Source organism: Brachyhypopomus gauderio, unplaced genomic scaffold (genome assembly GCF_052324685.1).
Source record: "Brachyhypopomus gauderio isolate BG-103 unplaced genomic scaffold, BGAUD_0.2 sc100, whole genome shotgun sequence".
Lineage (NCBI taxonomy): Eukaryota > Metazoa > Chordata > Actinopteri > Gymnotiformes > Hypopomidae > Brachyhypopomus > Brachyhypopomus gauderio.
In genome coordinates this window covers 150,677-172,486 of record NW_027506921.1, presented here as the reverse complement: position 1 = coordinate 172,486, position 21,810 = coordinate 150,677, and the positions used below count along the sequence as shown (strand labels likewise).

Below are 21,810 nucleotides of genomic sequence, written 5' to 3'. Positions count from 1 at the left end.
CTCTCCTCTGTTCTCCTCTCCTCCCCTCTGTTCTCCTCTCTGCTCCTCTCCTCTGTTCTCCTCTCCTCTCCTCTGTTCTCCTCTCCTCTCCTCTGTTCTCCTCTCCTCTCCTCTGTTCTCCTCTCCTCCCCTCTGTTCTCCTCTCCTCTGTTCTCCTCTCCTCCCCTCTGTTCTCCTCTCCTCTCCTCTGTTCTCCTCTCCTCTCCTCTGTTCTCCTCTCCTCCCCTCTGTTCTCCTCTCCTCTCCTCCCCTCTGTTCTCCTCTCCTCTCCTCTGTTCTCCTCTCCTCTCCTCTGTTCTCCTCTCCTCCCCTCTGTTCTCCTCTCCTCTCCTCTCCTCTGTTCTCCTCTCCTCTCCTCTGTTCTCCTCTCCTCCCCTCTGTTCTCCTCTCCTCTCCTCTCCTCTGTTCTCCTCTCCTCCCCTCTGTTCTCCTCTCCTCTCCTCTCCTCTGTTCTCCTCTCCTCTCCTCTCCTCTGTTCTCCTCTCCTCTCCTCTGTTCTCCTCTCCACTGTTCTCCTCTCCTCTCCTCTCCTCTGTTCTCCTCTCCTCTGTTCTCCTCTCCTCTCCTCTCCTCTGTTCTCCTCTCCTCTGTTCTCCTCTCCTCTCCTCTGTTCTCCTCTCCTCTCCTCTGTTCTCCTCTCCTCTCCTCTGTTCTCCTCTCCTCTCCTCTCCTCTGTTCTCCTCTCCTCCCCTCTGTTCTCCTCTCCTCTCCTCTCCTCTGTTCTCCTCTCCTCTCCTCTCCTCTGTTCTCCTCTCCTCTCCTCTGTTCTCCTCTCCTCTCCTCTGTTCTCCTCTCCACTGTTCTCCTCTCCTCTCCTCTGTTCTCCTCTCCTCTGTTCTCCTCTCCTCTCCTCTGTTCTCCTCTCCTCTCCTCTGTTCTCCTCTCCTCTCCTCTGTTCTCCTCTCCTCTGTTCTCCTCTCCTCTCCACTGTTCTCCTCTCCTCTCCTCTGTTCTCCTCTCCTCTGTTCTCCTCTCCTCCTACCTCCTCGTCTCCCTCTGGAATCTGTGCCCTAGTTGCTGTGTTCAGTGCACACATACCGCATGGATGAAGATGTGGACCGCAGGTCCTGACATATGTGTGTGTGTGTGTGTGTGTTAGGATCATGGCCCTGCCAACAGTAGGAAGTAAAGTGCCTGCATTCTCACACCATGTCCAGCTCTGTGGTTGCTCCTATAGTGTGGCTGTGCTGCCCAGCACACAGAATGAAGGGCAGTAGGTGTTGAGGAGAGATGTTGGTATAGTGTAATGGGTACCAATGTTGCTGCTTCCATGAGGAACTGGGGCTCAGTCCTGTCTGGGTACCATACTGTACCATAACCTTGGGCAAGACTCCCAACACTACATTTGCTTGCCTCTGTAACGTCCCTCTGAATGAGAGTGTCTGTTAAATATGTAAATGAGAGATGATGAGAATGTAGAAGGAGAAAAAGGGATAGAAGCAAAATGGAAGGGTGAAGAGAAGGAGTAGAGAAAGACCCTGCTTGTGCCAAAGTTCTGTTCTGGGCCAATTCTGCTGCACCCGTGACCACTCATGAAGATCTAAATGGCTGTTTAATGAGTTGGATCAGATCTGACAAGGTGTGGGCTGGAAGCAGGCGGTTCTGAGGCGGGCCGGAACCTCCTGCCTCCATGACCTGGTCCTACAGCTTCTGCTTGGGATGTTTACGTTTATCGGGTGTCCTGGAATGGCGCTGGTGGCTTTTAACTCTACAGAAGTGCTGTGATCTGGTGTCTTCAGGAGGCGGTTGGTCGATTGTAGATGGAGCTTACCTTGAGCATTTGAATGTACCATGTTAGAGTCCGGTCCTGCTAACCACCCTGCTAATGCTTCTGGATTGATGAAGCCCCCTTATGTCCATTTCATAGTAAGAGATCATGTCTCCATAAGTTTAACACATGACCGACATAAATGCTCACCCACACACATTCTACAGATTCTGCTTCATCATCATTGGAAAGAGTTGCGTTTGCATTGCAGTCATCGATAAAATAACTTGATCAAACGTCAAGATTTGAGGACTTTGAGAACACTGCTGCAGATGGTGCACAGATGTTGTGCTAGGACCTTCTTCATGAAGATCCCACTCCTGGCTCCCACCACCTCGCTGCAAGGTGATGCATCCCAGCAGTAAAATTTTATTACCCAGAATGCCTTGGCAACCAGAAGGTCAGAAAACAGATCGGGGCAAGTAGCTGTTCTCGTGCATTTTGAGGACTTGAATGAATTCTTTTGCTTTTTGTGCTTGTGTACTGAGTGATCATAAGTGTTTATTAAGTGGTGTTTATTATGTGGTGTATGTGTTTGTTTGTCTTTGAAGCAAGGTCTTCAAGTGTCTGTGCTCTGGCTTAGTCAGATAGCCTTTCTGATCTTCATCTGCAGGTGTGTGTGTGTGTGTGTGAGAGAGAGAGAGAGAGAGAGAGAGAGAGAGAGATGGAGACTGTGTATGAATGTGTGATTAGGTGTGAATTGCCTTATTTATATTTATTTGTGCAAAAATAAACCAAACATCTGGCGTGTGTGTGTGTGTGTGTGTGTGTGTGTGTGTGTGTGTGTGTGTGTGTGTGTGTGTGTGTGTGTGTGTGTGTGTGTGTGTGTGTGTGTGTGTGTGTGTGTGTGTGTGTGAATGTTTTCCTACTCCAGGGTAGCTGTTAAGTAATACCATAGCTTCCTGCATATTTTGCTTGGTTGCTGGTTGTATGACTGTAGACCTGATGTAAGAAGATGTAAGTTATTTTTCAATGAACCTTTGTGAAATTAACCGAAGACTAGAGGTTCTCAGCTTCTCGGCCTGCTGAGAAGAGACTCAGAGAGGACGTTCTCCCCTGTGGAGATCTGTGCAGCTCCAGACTGCAAGGGCAAGGGAGGTCGTTCAGATATCATTTGTTTTCTGGGACCATGTGAAGTTATTGATTGGGACTCCAGAGGCGGGAGACTGAGCAGCGTGGAGCAGCCAGGAAGGCCCTGACCTGCCCATGGACATGGACATGCTCCATAATGCAGTAAAACACTGGAATACTCACGCCTCTGTCTAGTACACTAATATCTCACACACATGCGCACGCACGCATACACACACACACACACACACTTAGTTAAATTCACCTCCCAGCTTTCAAAGTTAAACACAGACATTTCTGCCCAAAACCTCTGAACAACTGCTTGGAACCCGTCCACTGATTATGTTTTAATTTTCCATCACTATTTGCATGATAAAAGCTGTTATAAGTCCCTGTAATAAAGTTGAATTCAGTAGAAAATAATGAGTTGCAGCATCTCAATGGGATAAGCTGGTAAATCTCTGGTTTATTCTGTGTGCTTGTTAAGGCTTATTGCGTAGGTTAAAAAACTGCAGTGGCAGTAAAACCTCACATTCCAGACAGATATATCAACTACATAAGCAAAACATCATCACTGTGGAATTAGTGCTTCCTTCCTGAGGTTGAGTGTTTGCTCTAGTCCTTTCTTCCCCCACAGAGTCCCGTTGATGCCTGGTGACCTAACGCACATCGCTATAGCTACAGGACACTCACAACATGGTGATGTCTGCTCAATTAGGCTTCTACTGGAAACCTTTAGTTAACAGAGAACCACGTCTCATTTGTAAACCGGCAGTCTATTCTCCCTAAAAGGAAAAACAAAAATCCATCCCTATTTTTAAATGTTTTTAGCATACATATACATTTTTGTGTCAGCTAGCTTGCCAGGACTGCTAGTTATAGGGGATATTTGAGTAATGGATTGTATAAAGAGAAGACAGGACAGTCTGCTGGTAGATAGGTGATGAGAACCATCACAGCCAATCAGATATCACTATATTCACTTCCACAAGTATACTGTAATCAAACATCATCAAAAATGTTAGCGGGTTAACAGTGACAAAGTATGGACCATCGCTGTGTTTAAAAATGTATGACATTGCACTATATATTTTATTGTTTTCTATTTACTCTTTCTTTTTATAACTATTGACATTAGTATGACACTACTCTTATTTCTGTTGATTGCTAGCTGGTACTGCAAATTTTATTCTATGTCCATTCAATAATTATTTGGTTATTTAGCCACAGTGCATAGCTCTTCATGGAAATACTACAGAACATTACAGACATTTGGATTGCAGAATATATATGAAAGGTATATTCATTTAATTCATTATAAAACATACCTGTCTTTCTCTGTTTTGTGTCCAGGTGATGTGATTGTCTACATCAATGACCTGTGTGTCCTGGGTACAACCCATGCAGATGTGGTGAAGCTGTTTCAGTCCATCCCCATTGGCCAGAGTGCAACTCTGGTGCTGTGCCGTGGCTACCCGCTCCCGTACGACCCCGAGGACGCGGCTAGCGCCTTGATCTCTCCTCTGGGCCTTGTGGATCGCCCTCTGCTGGTCAACGGCCGCAACAGCTACGACAGCTACATGGAATACATCTCCCGCACGGCTCGTTTCATGGAGCCACTCCACCCGCCGCTGAGCCAGCCCCACCCAGGCGACACGCACCTCGACGCGGGGACTCATGAGGACAGCGTGTCCATGGCCTCGTCTGGGCCGGCGGGGGTCGAGCTGATCACGGTGACCTTGGTGAAGGGAGTGGACGGTTTCGGGTTCACCATAGCAGACAGCCAAGGAGGGCAGAGGGTGAAGCAGATTCTGGAGGCACAGGGCTGCCCGGGACTGTGTGAGGGAGACCTCATCGTGGAGATCAATCAACAGCTGGTCCTCACACTCTCACACACACAAGTGGTGGAGCTGCTGAAGGAATGTCCTGTGGGGACGGAGGCCAAGCTGGTGGTGCAAAGAGGTGGGGCAGGTGAGTGTGTGTGTGTGTGTGTGTGTGTGTGTGTGTGTGTGTGTGTGTGTGTGTGTGTGTGTGTGTGAGAGAGAGAGAGAGAGAGCTGTATAAGAATGTTCGCCTTGGGTTTTATCGTGAATGTAAAAAAGGAAAGTAAGACTAAGTGGTGTTTGTATGTTTAAGTTAAAGATTTGGTTGTGTTTAAGTATAAATATCCTCTCCAGCATATGACCAAAAGTATGTGAGCACCAGTCCAGTGTGTTGGACAGCCCCATGTCCAAACCATGGGTAGTAATATGGAGTGGGCCTTTCCCTGTTTTGGCTTTGACACCATCCACCTGTTTGGTAAGGCGTTTAACAAGATTTTGGAGTATGTCTATGGGAACTTGTTTTCCGTTGAGAGGAAAGAGCGGGCGTTGTTGGATGAGTAGACGTGGTTTGCAATTAACATTCCAGCTCATCCCAAATAGTTGATCTGTGAGATTGAGGTCAGACCCGTACGTGAGGCGTTGGAGATCCTCTCCACCGAACTCATCGTGCACGTGTCCTCGTGAAGCTTCCTCTGTGCACATGCTGGAACATGTCTTTGAATGCTGTAGCAGTAAATATTACCAGGAACATTACCATAAACATTACCCTTCATGGAAAAACGAATTCTTATTGTTGGAACTAGACATTTTGATTGGGAGTAATGGGCATGGCTAAAACTCAGTAATCAGGAGAGGTCCCTAGATACGTTTGGCTAGGACTATATACGTGTGAGATTGTACGTAGTCTGCTGGGTCCACAGAAATCTCTGGTTCTAATACTTACTGGCATTGTAATCACTGAATACCATTCAGAGTCTTTATCGCTGGTGTTGGTGTTGGTGTGTGCATGCAATCACTTGTGCATATGTGCTAATGTGTGTTAATCTTGCTTCAGAAATACTGATTGGATGAACTGATTCTCGCTGTGATACCACCTTTGTCAAAGTTTTTCCAAAACACACGATGATGACACAAGGATGCTTAAACAGTATTTGACCACATTCCCGACACAGAGTCTGGCAGAAAAGCAAACCTGTAAAAAACAAACACAGATTCACACACTCCAGTGCACTAATCTACCAGTGTATTTATATCCTGCCACCAGCTTTCAGGAGGAGTCGTTCACAGAATGATGCACTAATGTGGTACAGTGCATTAAGGCCAGTAAAACTGCAATTCAAAGACCCATTTGTATCCAAGCTTCAGTTTACACTGCACAGAACCATTACACATGAAACCTTTTTCACAACAATAGAATCTTTTATCTACTTTAAAAAATGGACAGCAAAAGTCAAAAGACCAATTGCTGCATTTTTGCCTTTCCATATAACAGCTGTTTGGAAAGAAAGAAATATTGATGATACATATCGATGTGCTATGAACCAGAATCATTTCAGTACTGTTAAACCAGAAACATTTACATGTCCAGCTGTGGAAAGCAGTGTCTGGTGTAGACACCTGGTGAGTGTATATCCAAAATGTCGGGTATTGTTAAAATATTTGTAATGTTTAGGTGCACTGTTAAATGAATCAGTTCTATTATTTTAATGATTCATCACTGATTAATGAAGAAGAGAGATACACTTGCCAGAATAGTCATTAAAAGTTCATTTGTCAGAATATTCAGAAATGCACAGCAGGAATATCTGTGTTCAGTCATAATATTCACAGAAAATAGCAGCAACATCTGTGATTGATCAGAATACTCCCAGAACACTAAGATGGAGTGTCTGTCATTGGTCAGGGCACTTAGTGGACTCATTATAAATTCCTGCCATTCACTGGAGTGCTTTTCTGAGTGTTTGAGTTCTAGGAATACCTAAATGGGAAAAACAGACATATAAACTGTATCGGAATACAGTTTATTGTGGCCATTTCACAGGTAATTGGTTGTGGAGGACACAAAGTCATATGTTTGATTAGCATGTAATTATGTAGCATTATCTAAATGTCTTGGTCCAGTGTGCTGTGACAACTTGACGTCCTTATTGGATGAGCTGAGTTCCATTTCATGCATGGTTAAAAGGTTGGAGAGACTTTATGAAGTAACAGTGAGTCATTCACATTGGCAATTTGGCTCATTTAAAGTATGCATTCACATCAATTCATTTATTTTGCCCTAATTTAGTTATGGATTTTAATTCAGTGATTTGCTTCATAATCTTTGAGCCCACACAGCTGTGCTGCATAGACTCAGTAGAAGACATTATTTATGCATGCCCATTTTACATATTATCTTTCATTTTTAGCACTTTTTTAAAGAAAAAAGGCTGTTTACCCCATTCGATTCAGCAAACCTTTTTAACTTCAGGTAGTTAATTGAATCAAATTACTCATGTCAACTGGATGAATGCCACCTGTTTGTGTAGTGCTTCTTTATGAGAATTGTGAATTAGCATAATTGATGTCCCAGGAAGGGTACATAAGAAGAACTACGTTTCCCAAGTATCATTCATAACAATGCCATCCAAGTGTTACAAGAACAACATAATGAGAACACAGACTAAAATCCTGTTTTCAGAATTCACTGAATGGTAATATATAATTTTACCAAAGTCAATAATGAAATTCAGAGCTAATGAAGTTAAGGGAAATAAGATAAATAAATACTCAGACCATTCACACCGTGTTATTATGCATCCATGTCATTTCTGAAGTGAAGAAGGCCAGCAGAGTCCCAGTAGTGGACTGGAGTAGTGGACTGGACTGAGTCTCCATCACAGAGGGGACGGGGTCGTCACGGGTGACGGGGCACTGTCAGCTTATGCAGCCGGGCATGTTTCCCTGGACAACGCCCATCAATATCAACATCAATATCAACACCACAAACTGCTGAATGACTTTAATGAGGCAGTAATTGGAGGTTCGTTTGTCACTGTATGGAGCAGCTATGCTCAGCTTCACAGAGTGGCGAGGCCTGGTGCATTAGGCTGTTGAATTAGAGCGGAGGGCAAAGATCTGTCTGCTTAACACCTCCGCGGCCCTCGCTTCTGTGAGTACACTTGGTTTTCTTACACAGCTCATGTGCAACTGAAGAATGAATGCTGTTGAATCATATGAGTGGTTTTACTGGGTGTCTCATCTGTTTCTGGTATATCTGGGGCCTTGTGTCACTAAGAGCAGATCATATCAGGGCGTCAGAGTGTGAGCAGAGGTGCATATCAGCATGTCTGCTGTATTTTAGGATGCCTTGCTGTGATCTGCCATGACATGTGCCGTCTGATTGCCACACATTTGTGACCCAATGTGACCTGTGACCTTTAGCAACTGACTTCTGGTTTAAAAGAGAGATTAGATTTTTTATTTAATGAGAGAAAATCTTGTTCGTAAAGAGAGATACATGTAAGAGAGAGAAGGGTGAGAAAGATCAAGAGCAAAAAGAAAGAGGAAATAAAGGAAAGATGGTTTCCAGCTGGTGTGTGTGTGTGTGTGTGTGTGTGTGTGTGTGTGTGTGTGTGTGTGTGTGTGTGTGTGTGTGTGTCAGTCAGTCAGTGTGGGGCAGAGTTGCAGAGTTGGGCCTTTATTATATTATTATATATATAAAATAGTTGGGCCTTTATTTTCAAGTCTTGGGACCTCATTGCCACTATCATATGGAACACACACACTCACAACACACACTCACACTGTCACAGTCTCACATGACACACACACTTGTGCACATGCATTTTCTCCCAGTGTACCAGGGATAGACCTGCTACACACTGTCCAGTGAGATTAGCCATGGTCCACCACAGCTGGGACTGATATTGTAGCTTGAAGTTCACTGTCTACACATGGGTTCTGGACCCATTGTACACTGTCTTCTCTTTCACCTCCTTCACTCCTCCACTTGAAGTTCTGTCAGTGCACACACTTATGAATGGCATTTATACTGTATATGCCAACATGAAATACGTAAACATTACCTGGACTTTTTTATTCACAACATAGCACAGCTGAGCAGTGGAAGGTGTGTATGGAGTGTGACCTCATAAGACCACCTGCTGTAAAAACACTCTAGTACAGCGGCTGAGAGAACCAGTCACGCTGCTAAAGAAAAATGTGCTGCAAATAGACAAAGCAATTAGTAAACTGAATTAGTAACTAGTCAATCTTTACTAAATCTTTAAATAAATGAGTAAATCTTTCCATGTAACTAGCTAGCTAGGTAATTAAGCCTTAAAAGGTTTTTAAGCCTTAATTATCTTTTAAATAGCTACATTTAAAGAACTTTACTCATTCAGTCCAATTCAATGTAAAGGTTTTGATATAGTCTCTAGACGTAGATCATAGCCACCAGGGTTCATGAGCAGCATTTTAAATGTGTTCATGGTGCCAGGAGAACAGATTCACAACATACGGGTGTCAGGAAAGAGTTACGAAGTTTATTAAGAAGAGAGAGAAAGAAAAGTTCAAACTGAGGGGCAGACACACAGATAAGACGATGAAAAAAAATGCCAGTGTTCTGATTGAGCATCACAGACAGTTCATAAATTCCCTTATATCCAGTATATCATTCCGTTGAACGGGACTGAATTAGTAAAGCTCTTTAAATATAGCTAGATAGCAAATTAGCTATTTAGACAGAAATGACTTAAAACCCTTTTATGGTTAAAATACCTGAGTAAAGCTCTTTAAATGTAGCTAGCTAGGAATTTAGATGAAAAGGCGTAAAACCTTTTCAGGTTTAAATACATAGCTAGCTACATTATATATACATTATATCAGGGGTGGCCAACCCGCGGCTCGCGAGCCGCATGCGGCTCTTTGCCTGGTTTCATGCGGCTCCCCAGCCGGTCCGCGGGCTCACCTGCACAAACGGGGCGACACACTGCTACATTTTCGTGGTGCGCGGTTAGTTTACAATCCTAACGAGCCGCTAATACTTTTAAAACCGGCGTAGTGGAAAACACGCATTTGACTGTCTTCACAGCTAATAATTTACACTCGCCAACCCCCCCGCTCAACAGATTACACTCGCCCATGTACGATGTGGCTCTTTGCCGTAACACAGTAAGAAAATGTCGGGTTGGCCACCCCTGCATTATATAATCACTGCTTATATCATTTTTAAGATAAATGCTCTTTACATGTAGCTAGCTAACTAGGTATTTAGACAGAAACCAAGGCTTAAAACCCCTAATAAAAATCTCATTTAACACAACTTAGTCTGTCTAAATAACTACCTAGCTACATACATTTTATAGAGTTTTGCGTTATAGACTACTTGCGTCCAGTTCAACATAATGCGATACTGTATAACACAACTCTCTAACTAACTCAAAGCCTACAGAGTCCCTGCTTAAAATAAGTTGTCCAGAAACGCGATGGGTTTTCTCAGGCACAACACTCTAGAGTTATCTGAGGACATGTTCTAGTTTAAAGTACCATTTGTATGACACACACTGCAGTCTGGTACACTGTACGCATGCTCCACTTAACAGCTAACTGAGAAACATTCAAACAAATGAAGGATGCAAATTAAATCCAAACAGGTGATTATTCAGAACAGGTGTGCTACACTCGAGTTAACTAAGCAATCATTGTACTGCCCCACTGAGTGTTTCATAGGAACAAAATCTTTTTGAGAGTGTTTCTGTGAATGCTAACGCGGTGAGCGGTGCATCAATCTGTGCACTTAGCCCTGCCATGCTAACATGCTGTAAGGAGATGCTAACACATCAACATAGCATCATCTGTCGTAGTTATCCTCAACATGTTAACAGACTGAAGCACGCTGATAGTGTGTGAATGTAGCGTCTGTCTGTGCAACATGCCATAACTGGCATATGGCACGAGAGAAAGGTCAGCACACACTAGGCAGAACCAGTCTGGAGTTTTTTGTCTGAGATGAAGCATAGCGCTATGAGCCTCTGATTAACTCTGCTTTAGAGGAACTGGATATGACAGTCATTGAAGCAAAGCCTTGCTTTCAACAATGAATGCACTGGCACGAAAAGGAAGAAATATATTTTCTAAAATAAAAGCATTTTTATAAAAGATTTTGAATAGAGTAACATCTTGCTCAAGAGCATTATTAAATAGAAAAATAAATTATATGCGTGCAATACAAAAAAGACAAATAACAAAAAATCTTAACTATTGTCTCCAGTAGTTTTCAGTCTTGGTATTCAGCTTAGTGCATCTTACTCAATAACGTCTTTGTCATTTAGGACACAATGGCCGACTGCTGTGTGAACTATACTAGCCATGTGTGAAAGACTCTCTGGAAAGACAACCGGGCAGAGAATGTGCAATTTTTTTGCAAATCAGGCAAGAGTTGCAGAAAGTCAATCAAAGACCAGTGAAGTCTGGAGTGTTTAACCACACATAAGAGAGCCTAATCCAACCGTTGCTGGGCTTTGGAAATGTCAAGCCAATTCCTTATGTGGTTCAATAGCTGAGTCAACCTATGCCTCAGCATTGCAAACTGGCCACCTATCCTAATTACATCTTTCTCTCTCAGTTTCTCTTTGTTCAGTTCATAAAGCGTCGTTGTTCTGATTTTCAAACCATTTTTGAAAAAAAACACTGCAATTTGGAAATCAGTGAAATTTAGAAATTCAGAACACTTGAGAAAAATATCTTTATTACTTAGGTGGATCACCTAAATTGCCTTGTTAAATCAAGGAAACCTGTTTTAATGATGGCACTATAATGGCATTTTTCTCTCGTTAGCCAGTCTGATTGGCCTGGTTGTCAAATGGCCTAGAGAGACATACCCATTTACTGACAGCATCTAGTTGTAATGCATCTTAGACCACTTCGTGAAGTGATTTGAAATGTCAGATTTCAGCATGCTCTGGCTGCCTGTACACACCTGCATGTGTATGTGGATAATCCCATTTGGATTCAACTCCAAGATGCACGAAACAAGCAGGCTTAAACTGGGTCGACCTGTGCTGCGTCCCACTGTAAGCATATTGCATCATACTTCAGGTGCACTTCATCACCCAGAGTCAGTGCTGCTGCCCGGGGGAACAGATATCTGGACGGGGTAGGAGGTTCCAGCATATGCAGGTCCTCCCTATTGTGATGAGTGAGGTCAGCACCAGATTACCTGAGCAGAACAAGAATTTCTATACATGGCTTATTCTAGAAGACTGGATGGGCCCAGCCACTGCACATATTTAAGTGAAGACATCTTGTCTTTCTCTGTCTCTCTGTGCCTCTTTCTCTCTTTCTTTTTGCCTCTGTCTCTTCTTTGGTGTCACATTCTGTTTCTCTCGGAACAAAGCTGGTCCTTTGTCATTCTTCTGTTCTGTCTTTGTCTCTCCTTCTTTCTCTCCCTCCCTCTCTCTCTCTATCTTTCATGGTGTCGAGTGGGTGTGATTGTCCATAAGTACTTCCCTGATTGTCTGCAGATGGTCCTGTGCCTGGACTGGCACTGATTTTGAAGTATTGGTCGGAGTTCTTATTCTCAAGCCACAGACTGGCCTCCCTCACTCTGCGCCCATGCCAGAGTGCCTTCTGGTGTTCACCGTTGGTTCCTCGTGATCGCTGTGCTTAATGCCCAGGTTCTCTCCATATTTACTTTGAATGGTTTTCATATGAGTTAAAATGAACCTCACAACAGACTGAAGGACCACGATTGGAGTTGCTTAAGTAGCAAAGTATGTTTTTATCAACATTATTGAAAGATAAACCACAGTAGACATACACCTAAAGCCAAAAAATTTCTTTCTAATAACAGAAAAGATGCGTAGTGTGACAATATAGCTCAATATAGCTGTAATATGCAATCTGTTTCAGTAAGTAAAAGTAGTATATAAAAACAAAACAAACCTGATTGGCCTTCTTCTTGACCAAAATTATTTATATTTATATCGATATGAAGTAATGAATGACTTGCAAAATAAATAAATTCTCTTAATTCTTCAGATTCATCTGAATTACACAACTTTACACAGCATATTCCGGCCAGTAATTTCTTTTGCAAAATAATTGTATCCTAGCACACAGTTTCAAAGTTCAATTTGTAAATAGATATTTAAATATATATAAACACGCACATTCAAGACATTCAAACTAGTACTTGAACCACTTATTGCTGCAATAAAAGTTTTTGACGGGCTTTGGTCCAGGTTGTTCTGGCCTCTTGTCATGATACTTGTGGGCTGCAATGTTCGAATAATCCTGCAGATTCTTATCTTGAGATCTGGGTTTTGACTTGGCTGTTATTGTTATTGGCTGTTATCAACTTTTTGTTCAACAGCTCCTGTATTTCTTTGGTATTGAAGGTGAAGTTTCTCCCAAACGTTAGTTTTGTGATAGACTGAAGCAGGTTGTCTTGTATATATCCACGTATTTTGTACCATCTGCTTTACTGTCAGGGTAGCATTGTGAATATAGGTCCTCAAGAAACAAAGAAATGTGTTTCATCTGACCAAGACACTTATCACACATAAGGTTTCTGGAACATCAGACATGCTTTGATGTATTTCTTTAAGTAAGTGACTTTATAGCCACCATCTCATTCAGAGGATGGATCTGTATGCACTGATCTTCTGGACTGGTGTATCTTCACCCCAGTCTCAGGCAATGAACTGTGTAACTATGTAAAGGGATTGTGGGCCCCTCTGTGGTTTCCTCCATCAGTCTTGGATATTATTCTTCAGCCTTTTTCAAATTTTTGCTTGTCTCTATGTGTAATTTCCTTGGAATGCTCTTGTTTCGTGTGTGTGTGTGTGTGTGTGTGTGTGTGTGAGAGAGAGAGAGAGAGAGAGAGAGAGACAGAGACAGAGTGTGTGTGTGTGTGTGTGTGTAATACTGATAGCAAATTACTCTTCCGGCTCACCCAGTGAAACAAACGATCTTCCTGAGTCTTACCAGAGGACTAATAACCTCACACAGCTGTGATATTTTCATTAAGTCATATCTGTCCAATTCATTCTGGCATTAGCTCACAGACCTATAGTTGATCCTGCACCTGTTTCAGCTGCAACTGAAGTGTGTGTGTGTACAGACATGGTGTATAAACATATATACAAACACACACACACACACACAGTCTCAAAGTGGGAGTGTTTCGCAGGCATGCATTGAGTCACACTTCATCCCCTCAGTGTGCTGTTACTGTTCACTGTGTTCACATCCTCTCTATCACCTGATGTGTAGAGTCCTTTCTTGTCACACACACACACACACACACACACACACACATTACACCTGCTCCTTTGGGCTAGCTGTTTTGTGGGGAGCAGGTTTGTGGAATAATTGTCTTGGCCCTATTCCCAGAATACACACTCTGTTGTGGTAGCATATTTTAGTTGTAGAGCATCATAGTTTAGGATAGGCTACAGTCCGTTGGTTTCCCTGTGTTCTGAGGTCAATATGTGTATGTTATGATAGTGTTGCCTCTGCTCTGCATATAGCAGTGTGTTAAAGTTGGTGTAAATATCACAATTATGCATTTAGTTCAAATAAAGCATAACATCATGTTACAAGATGGTTGCGGTAAAATTGCCTAATGGGGGTTCTGTCAAATTTGGCCCCAAATTTGAGCTACTGTGTAATGGCTGTGTTTGATCCTCATAGGTGGGATTCTAGCCAGAGCATTAAAGCAGTCAATCTGGCAGTTTGGTCTGTTGCTGGATGAGTTGACTAGGCACTGTGTGTTTTTGCGCGATTGCTTGCATTTGCATGTCTGTCTGTGTGTGTGTGAGAGTGAGTGTGAGTGTGTGTGTGTGTGTGTGTGTGTGTGTGTGTGTGTGTGTGTGTGTGTGGGGGGGGGGGGGGGGGGGGGGGGGGGGGGGGAGTTATTCATTTTACTACTCCAGTTGCTTTTGAACATTTAAAAGCAAAGGTCCTAAAAGCTGCTCAGGCCAGTCTGTCTTAGATATGCACATCACTTCCCTCAGACCCCATGTACACTTCCTGTTTTTGTTTACGTTCTGAGAGGTTTATGTGTGTGACCCAGTCAGATCGCAGTGGGGCCTGAATCTCGTTTAGCTAATGAAATGCGCTTTGGCTGTAGAAACAGCATCCGGGCAGCGACTCAAGGTGTTGATTTGGCGTTAAATGGACATCAGATGTCCTGATTACACACACTGTGTTTCAATTACCTCACACCACCTTCCACACATGAGGCGAGAGAGAGAGAGAGAGAGAGAGAGAGAGTGAGAGAGAGAGATTTTATGTTTACGTCTACAAGCTAAGCAGTCTGCATGAGCAGTGCAGTGAAGATCATAGAGCTGTGTCTGCATCTGTCAGTCCATCCCTACACCAAAGATTGATTTGGATTTAGCCTCTGAAGTATTTCTAAAATCGCAATCTGTGTGGGCCTGTGAAATGGCTTCCTCATCACTTTGGATTGCATCTTTCAGCTCCCAGCATTAAATATAAGTCAAGTCTTGTGTCTTAAGACCAGCTGATATGAGCAGTTGATTATCCCAGGTTCACACTGCCAGAATTAGAATACCTGCACACGCATATGTCTGTATACACCAGTGTTAATTTCGTTGACGAATAATTTTCGTCATAGTTTTCGTCAACGAACCTTTTTTCACGACGAAAACGAGACGATAACTAAATAAAAAACTATGCGAAGGGATAAAAACGATGACGAAATTAATGGACATTTTCGTCAACGAGTAAAAACGAGACGAAAATATTGGCCAGCGACGACATCTAATCAGACCTGATTTAGTTTAGTGAAAGGTAGGGATAAGTTAAGAAGAGATCCAGCTGTAACTACTTTAGCGTACACGGATAGGCGGGACAAACCGGGTAACCGTCCAATCAGAACTAACGTCTTCACGTCGCACAGAACCCGGGAAGACCACACCAGCCTGTGAACTGTGGCCACTCATGAAATTCAACTCGATGTTAACTCGACAATGTCAGCAGGGAGAAAGATGAGCGGCGATATATGGACACATTTCTCCTTTGACTTTGAGAAAAAGAATACGGTGTGTAAACCATGTGTGACAATGATGTCGGGAAAAATACGACAAATGAAATGATATCAGCGGTCTATGACATTGTTGTTTTTACGGCACCCAGTTTTATATACAATGTAATATGCATTGTTCATAAACTACATATGCTTTTCAGGTAGATCGGACCTACTGGTCATCAATGGTTTATTATTGTTATGCTCAATAACTATAAGTTCAGGTCAAAAAAAGTTGTTTGGAAATTTGTTTTTGTATATATTGCAAATACAAACAATAATATTCTGTAACTGGTTAATAAATGTTTCATTTTGTGCAAGAGTATATAATGACTATTACACTATATATATTTTAGTCAACTAAATTCTTTGAATAATTAGTCGACTAAATTCTAATGATAATTAGTCGACAAAAATTTGACTAAGACTAAAACAAATCCAAAGACTAAATTATGACTAAAACTAAATGACATTTTAGTCAAAAGACTAAGACTAAAACTAAATCAAAAATTGCTGTCAAAATTAACACTGGTATACACTTAAAATTCAAATATTTTGGAGGTGACTGCTTTCACGACCGTAAACAGCATATATTTAATTGTTTCAATGGTACTATACAAACATAAAAAAATCAATACATTTGTTGTGCTAATTTTTGGTGTGGCTAAGAGGAACCTGTCTCTAAAAACATGATGCAGACAACAGTGACATCGCTAGTGGTGTGTGTTGCGGAAGCAACCCGGGCTGAGTTGGTAATGTGAGCTGCAGTGGGTGTGAAGTGAGTGGAGCTCAGCGACGTGGAGAACATCGACGTGGAGAACATCGACGTGGAGAACATCGACATGGAGAACAGTGACGTGAAGAACAGGAGTACAGTGACGTGGAGTACAGTGACGTGGAGTACAGTGACGTGGAGTACAGTGACGTGGAGAACAGTAACAAGGAGAACAGTAACAAGGAGAACAGTAACGAGGAGAACAGCAACGTGGAGAACAGTGACATGAAGAACAGGAGAACAGCGACATCAAGAACAGGAGTACAGTGACGTGGAGAACAGTGACGTGGAGAACAGTGACGTGGAGAGCAGTGACGTGGAGAGCAGTGACGTGGAGAGCAGTGACAAGGAGAACAGCAACGTGAAGAACAGTGACGTAAAGAACAGGAGAACAGCGACGTGGAGAACAGCGACGTGGAGAACAGCGACGTGGAGAACAGCGACGTGGAGTACAGCGACGTGGAGAACAGTGACGTAGAGAACAGGAGAACAGCGACGTGGAGAACAGTGACGTAGAGAACAGGAGAACAGCGACGTGGAGTACAGCGACGTGGAGAACAGGAGTACAGCGACGTCGAGAACAGGAGAACAGCGACGTGGAGAACAGCGACGTGGAGAACAGCGACGTGGAGAACAGCGACGTGGAGAACAGCGACGTAGAGAACAGCGACGTGGAGTACAGCGACGTGGAGTACAGCGACGTGGAGTACAGCGACGTGAGGAACAGGAGAACAGCGACGTGGAGAACAGCGACGAGGAGAACAGCGACGAGGAGAGCATACTGCATTTCTGCTTTGTTCAGAGAATCAAAGAGTCAGCAGCAGCTTCTGCAACACCCGAACATGCTTTCAGCTTGAGGGCACGAAGTGAAACAGAGAGATATTTCATCTGAGGTGCAGCACTTCCAAGTGTCTCTCAAATGCTGTCGTACCTGACCGAACATCTACCAAACATCTCAACCTTTCAGAGGGTTCAAAAGACCAAGAGGCAGTAGCTGACCAGCTCACTCCCCTGTGAGGAAAATAAGTATTTGAACACCCTGCAACTTTGCAAGTTCACCCACTTAGAAATTTAGGGAATTTTCATTAGGTGTATGTCTACTGTGAGAGACATAATCAACAAAAAAAATCCAGAAATCAGGTATTTGAACACCTGCCAATCAGCAAAAATTCTGGCCCTCAAAGACCTGTTAGTCCGCCTCTAAAAAGTCCACCTGCACTCCACTTATTCTAAATTAGAAGCACCTGTTTGAGGTTGTTAGCTTCATAAAGGCACCTATCCACCCCACCCAATCAGTAAGACTCCAACTACTAACATGGATAAGACCAAAGAGCTGTCCAAAGACACCAGAGACTAAATTGTAGACCTACACAAGGCTGGAAAAGGTTACGGGACAATTACCAAGTAGCTTGGTGAAAAAAAAATTATTAGAAAATGAAAGAAGCTAAACATGACTGTCAATCTCCCTCGGACTGGAGCTCCATGTAAGATCTCACCTCGTGGTGTAGCAGTGATCCTAAGAAAGGTGAGGAACCAGCCCAGAACTACACGGGAGGAGCTGGTCAATGACCTGAAGAGAGCTGGCACCACTGTTTCCAAGGTTACTGTGGGTAATACACCAAGACGTCATAGTTTAAAGTCATGCATGACATGGAAGGTTCCCCTGTTTAAATCAGCACAACAACCTCCTTCCCTCAGATAGAGCACTGAAGATGGGTCGTGGCTGGGTCTTTCAACATGAGAATCACCCAAAACACACAGCCAGGATAACCAAGGTAGTGGGTCCGTAAGAAGCATATCAAGGTTCTGCAGTAACCTTGCCAGTCTCCAGACCTAAACCCTATTGTAAATCTTTGGAGAGATCCATGTTTCTCAGCAACAGCCCAGAAACCTGGCTGATCTGGAGAAGATCTGTGTGGAGGAATGGGCCAAAATCCCTGCTGCAGTGTGTGCAAACCTGGTGAAAAATTACAGGAAACGTTTGACCTCTATAATTGCAAACAAAGGCTACTGTACCAAATATTAACATTGATTTTCACAGGTGTTCAAATACTTATTTGCAGCAGTAACACAAATAAATTATTCAAAAATCATATATTGTGATATTTATATTATTAGTAATGTGACGATGGGGTGTGAGATAAGGACGAGGCATGGAGTCCTATCTTCGGTGCAAACGTCACTTTTATTTATTGCACAAATAGTGCATACAGCGCACATAGAACACTTACACATGTAAATGGGACTGACTCTAACAAAGACGAGCACGGGACACTGCGCGAACGCACATTAAATAGACAGAACACATAAACCCCGAGTGATGACGAGACGAGCCACAGGTGAGACTGATGAACACACTCAGACACAACCACACCCACGAAGATCTACAGACGCAGACGACTAGACGTATTATATTATTAGTATTATATTATATAAAAAAATTAATAAAATAAAATAAAAATTGGACACGCACCTAAGATGAGAATGTCAGACCCCTCCATGATTTATAAGTGGGAGAACTTGCAAAGTTGCAGGGTGTTCAAATACTTATTTTCCTCACTGTACACGTTCATAACTGACATGTTTGCATAGGGGTGAACGTGTTGTTGATAACCTTGTTTAAACAGGACTCATTTTACATGGGGTAAATTCTTGTATTTCTGTTCTGAGCCACCGTGTCTGTGTTTTTCTGCTACGCCCCCTGAAAATTCATCCCCCCGGTTTTCATCTAATTGATTATTTTAGCCCTGTCTAGATACAGTTGTATAGATACATCTATATATGTATAGATACATCCGTGATGTGTATAGATGTATCTTTGGGAAATATATATCACTGGGAAACATCACCATTGTTGTTTTCTGAGATCCTTGGGTATATCGGGTCTCACATCAGATACCCTCCTCCACGTTTCATACCTTTTAATCCAAACCCATCTAGAGTTCCCTCTATGGAGGACTTGATGCTCTCCTCTTTGCAACTCCTGTGATGCCAAGCAGGGTGTAGGTCTTTTATTGGGAGTGGTCCGCAAAGCGGACCCACCTCTGCTGGCTCACGGCGGGATTCCAGCCTCCCCTCCAGCATTCCTCTACCAGCTCATGGTGTTTGAGCCGCTTACACTCTTCCATGCTCTCCCAGGGGGTGGTTAATTCCAGTTGCTGCCTTCCCAAGTCCGCTCGCAGTTCCCAGTCTGATTCCGATGAGAGCAGGCTGGCTGCTGGTGTTGGCTAGGCTCGTGGCCAAAGGTACTGTCCTCTGGCTACGGTTGCGTTTGCTGTTGGCAAATGCAGTGGAGATGGTCTCGGCCACTGTCTTCAGTACAGTCGTGGTGCCAGTGGTAGTGGCCACCTCCGAGGGCTGCTGGCCAGCTGCTGAAGATGTGGTCCAGTATGCTCCTTCCTGGGCAGAGAGGACATGTTGGAAGGTTACTCTTTTCCCAGGTGTGCAGATTGGCTGGACTGAGAAGCACATCATCTGCTTGGACCATGACCTTCAGAGGCTCGGCCTTCCAGAGGTCGTTCCAGGTCAGCTTCTTCTCCAGCGCTGCTTCCCACCTTGTTGATGTTCCCTGCTACTACGTGCTCACCATCCTGCTGGTCCTCACATCCTTGACCCCGGCCCGCACCTCCAGGACAAGATGTCATCTGTCCATTCCCTGGGGCAGGCCACAGCATGCCTGTTCGTCCCACGGCCACCGTGCCCAACAGAGCCCTGTGTCTTAGCCGTGTCTTGGCCCTGTGTCTTAGTCCTGTGTCTTGGCCCTGTGTCTTGGCCCTGTGTCTTGGTCCTGTGTCTTAGTCCTGTGTCTTAGTCCTGTGTCTTGGCCCTGTGTCTTGGCCCTGTGTCTTGGTCCTGTGTCTTGGCCCTGTGTCTTGGCCCTGTGTCTTCGCCCTGTGTCTTGACCCTGTGTCTTGACCCTGTGTCTTGACCCTGTGTCCTGGTCCTGTGTCCTGGTCCTGTGTCTTGGCCCTGTGTCTTGGTCCTGTGTCTTAGTCAGGATTCTGCCAGCTCCAGCCCCTCTTGAGTAAACTAAAGTCCTTACCATTATGCCAGAAGAATTACCGCCCAGACCAAGTAAATAGTTCAGTAACTCATATGTTAACTTTTTCGTTTGGCACTCTAGTGAATGCACATGCTAGCATGCTAAATACTGCTAATAGTACCCCCAACATGAGGTGATGCTGGATATCTGCAGTTTGTTGCTCTTTCCACACAGTGCTGCAGTAGTAAGGCCGCGTGGCACGCCTGGCCGTCTTCTGAGGTAAAAGCTCTACAGTAGTGTCTTTACACTGGTGTAACCACGCAGTGAACCCTCCAGAAATGCCCGACTTGTCAGATATCCAGCATTTCCCAGGGAGATGTCACCTCATGTTGGGGGGTACTATTAGCAATATTTAGCATGCTAGCATATTAAAGTAATATAAATGTTAATGATTTGTTATATTCCAACTGCCACAAGCATTCAGGTCCGCAAAAAATACAATACACAGGAAACTCATTCAAGTCCAGAATTAAGATGAAACTCAATAGCTGTGTAATGTCCTTTGCTCACCAGCCACACCCCTCACCAGCCACACCCCTCACCAGTCATGCCCCTCACCAGCCACGCCCCTCACCAGCCACGCCCCTCACAGCCACGCCCCTTGCCAGTCACGCCCCTCACCAGTCACGCCCCTCGCCAGTCACGCCCCTCGCCAGCCACGCCCCTCGCCAGTCACGCCCCTCGCCAGCCACGCCCCTCGCCAGTCACGCCCCTCACCAGCCACGCCCCTCACCAGTCACGCCCCTCACCAGCCACGCCCCTCACCAGCCACGTATCATTTCAGTAACAATGTCAAAATTCATGACTTGGTATCATGACTACTCTTGTTACATTTAGCCCCTCCTCCACCTGTCAGTCATGTATGTGTTGTTAGCCATGTGCCTTTCCTAGTCCCTCCTTGTATTGTGCAGAGGTGGTTAGGAACGCGTTACATTTACTCAAGTAGCTTTTTGGACAAAAATGTACTTGTAGGAGTAGTTTTAATATGAAAGACTTCTACTTTTACTTGAGTAAATATGTGGTGAGAAAAACGCGACTTTTACTCCGTTACAATCGGATTTGCGCCGCGCGCTACCGTTACTTTCGTTTTGTAAATAATTATTTTCAGTGAGAAAAGACTGACCAACGTCTCGTCACCCGAGTATGAGTGACCAATCAAATGAAGCCGGTCAATCACGTGATCACATACGCAAACTTTCTCCACCGTAGCAAGAAAGTGACAGAAAAACCTACCGAACATCCCTGACCTCATACAGCCAATGTTCACATTACAAACGTGTAAAAGGACAGCTATAT

The 21,810-nt window shown here is 44.0% G+C and overlaps 1 protein-coding gene across 8 annotated transcripts in view; it reads left to right on the top strand.

The window, feature by feature from the left end:
* magi2a (membrane associated guanylate kinase, WW and PDZ domain containing 2a) overlaps window positions 1-21,810 on the top strand; it is a 228,443-nt gene that overhangs the window by 176,495 nt on the left and 30,138 nt on the right. For 6 of the 8 annotated variants that reach the window (XM_076992944.1, XM_076992940.1, XM_076992939.1 and 3 more), the window contains one exon: window positions 4,193-4,810. In XM_076992944.1, coding sequence (XP_076849059.1) covers window positions 4,193-4,810 — 618 coding nt within the window. The remainder of the gene's footprint in view (window positions 1-4,192; window positions 4,811-21,810) is intronic. The other 2 variants (XM_076992945.1, XM_076992941.1) reach the window with 1 other exon arrangement.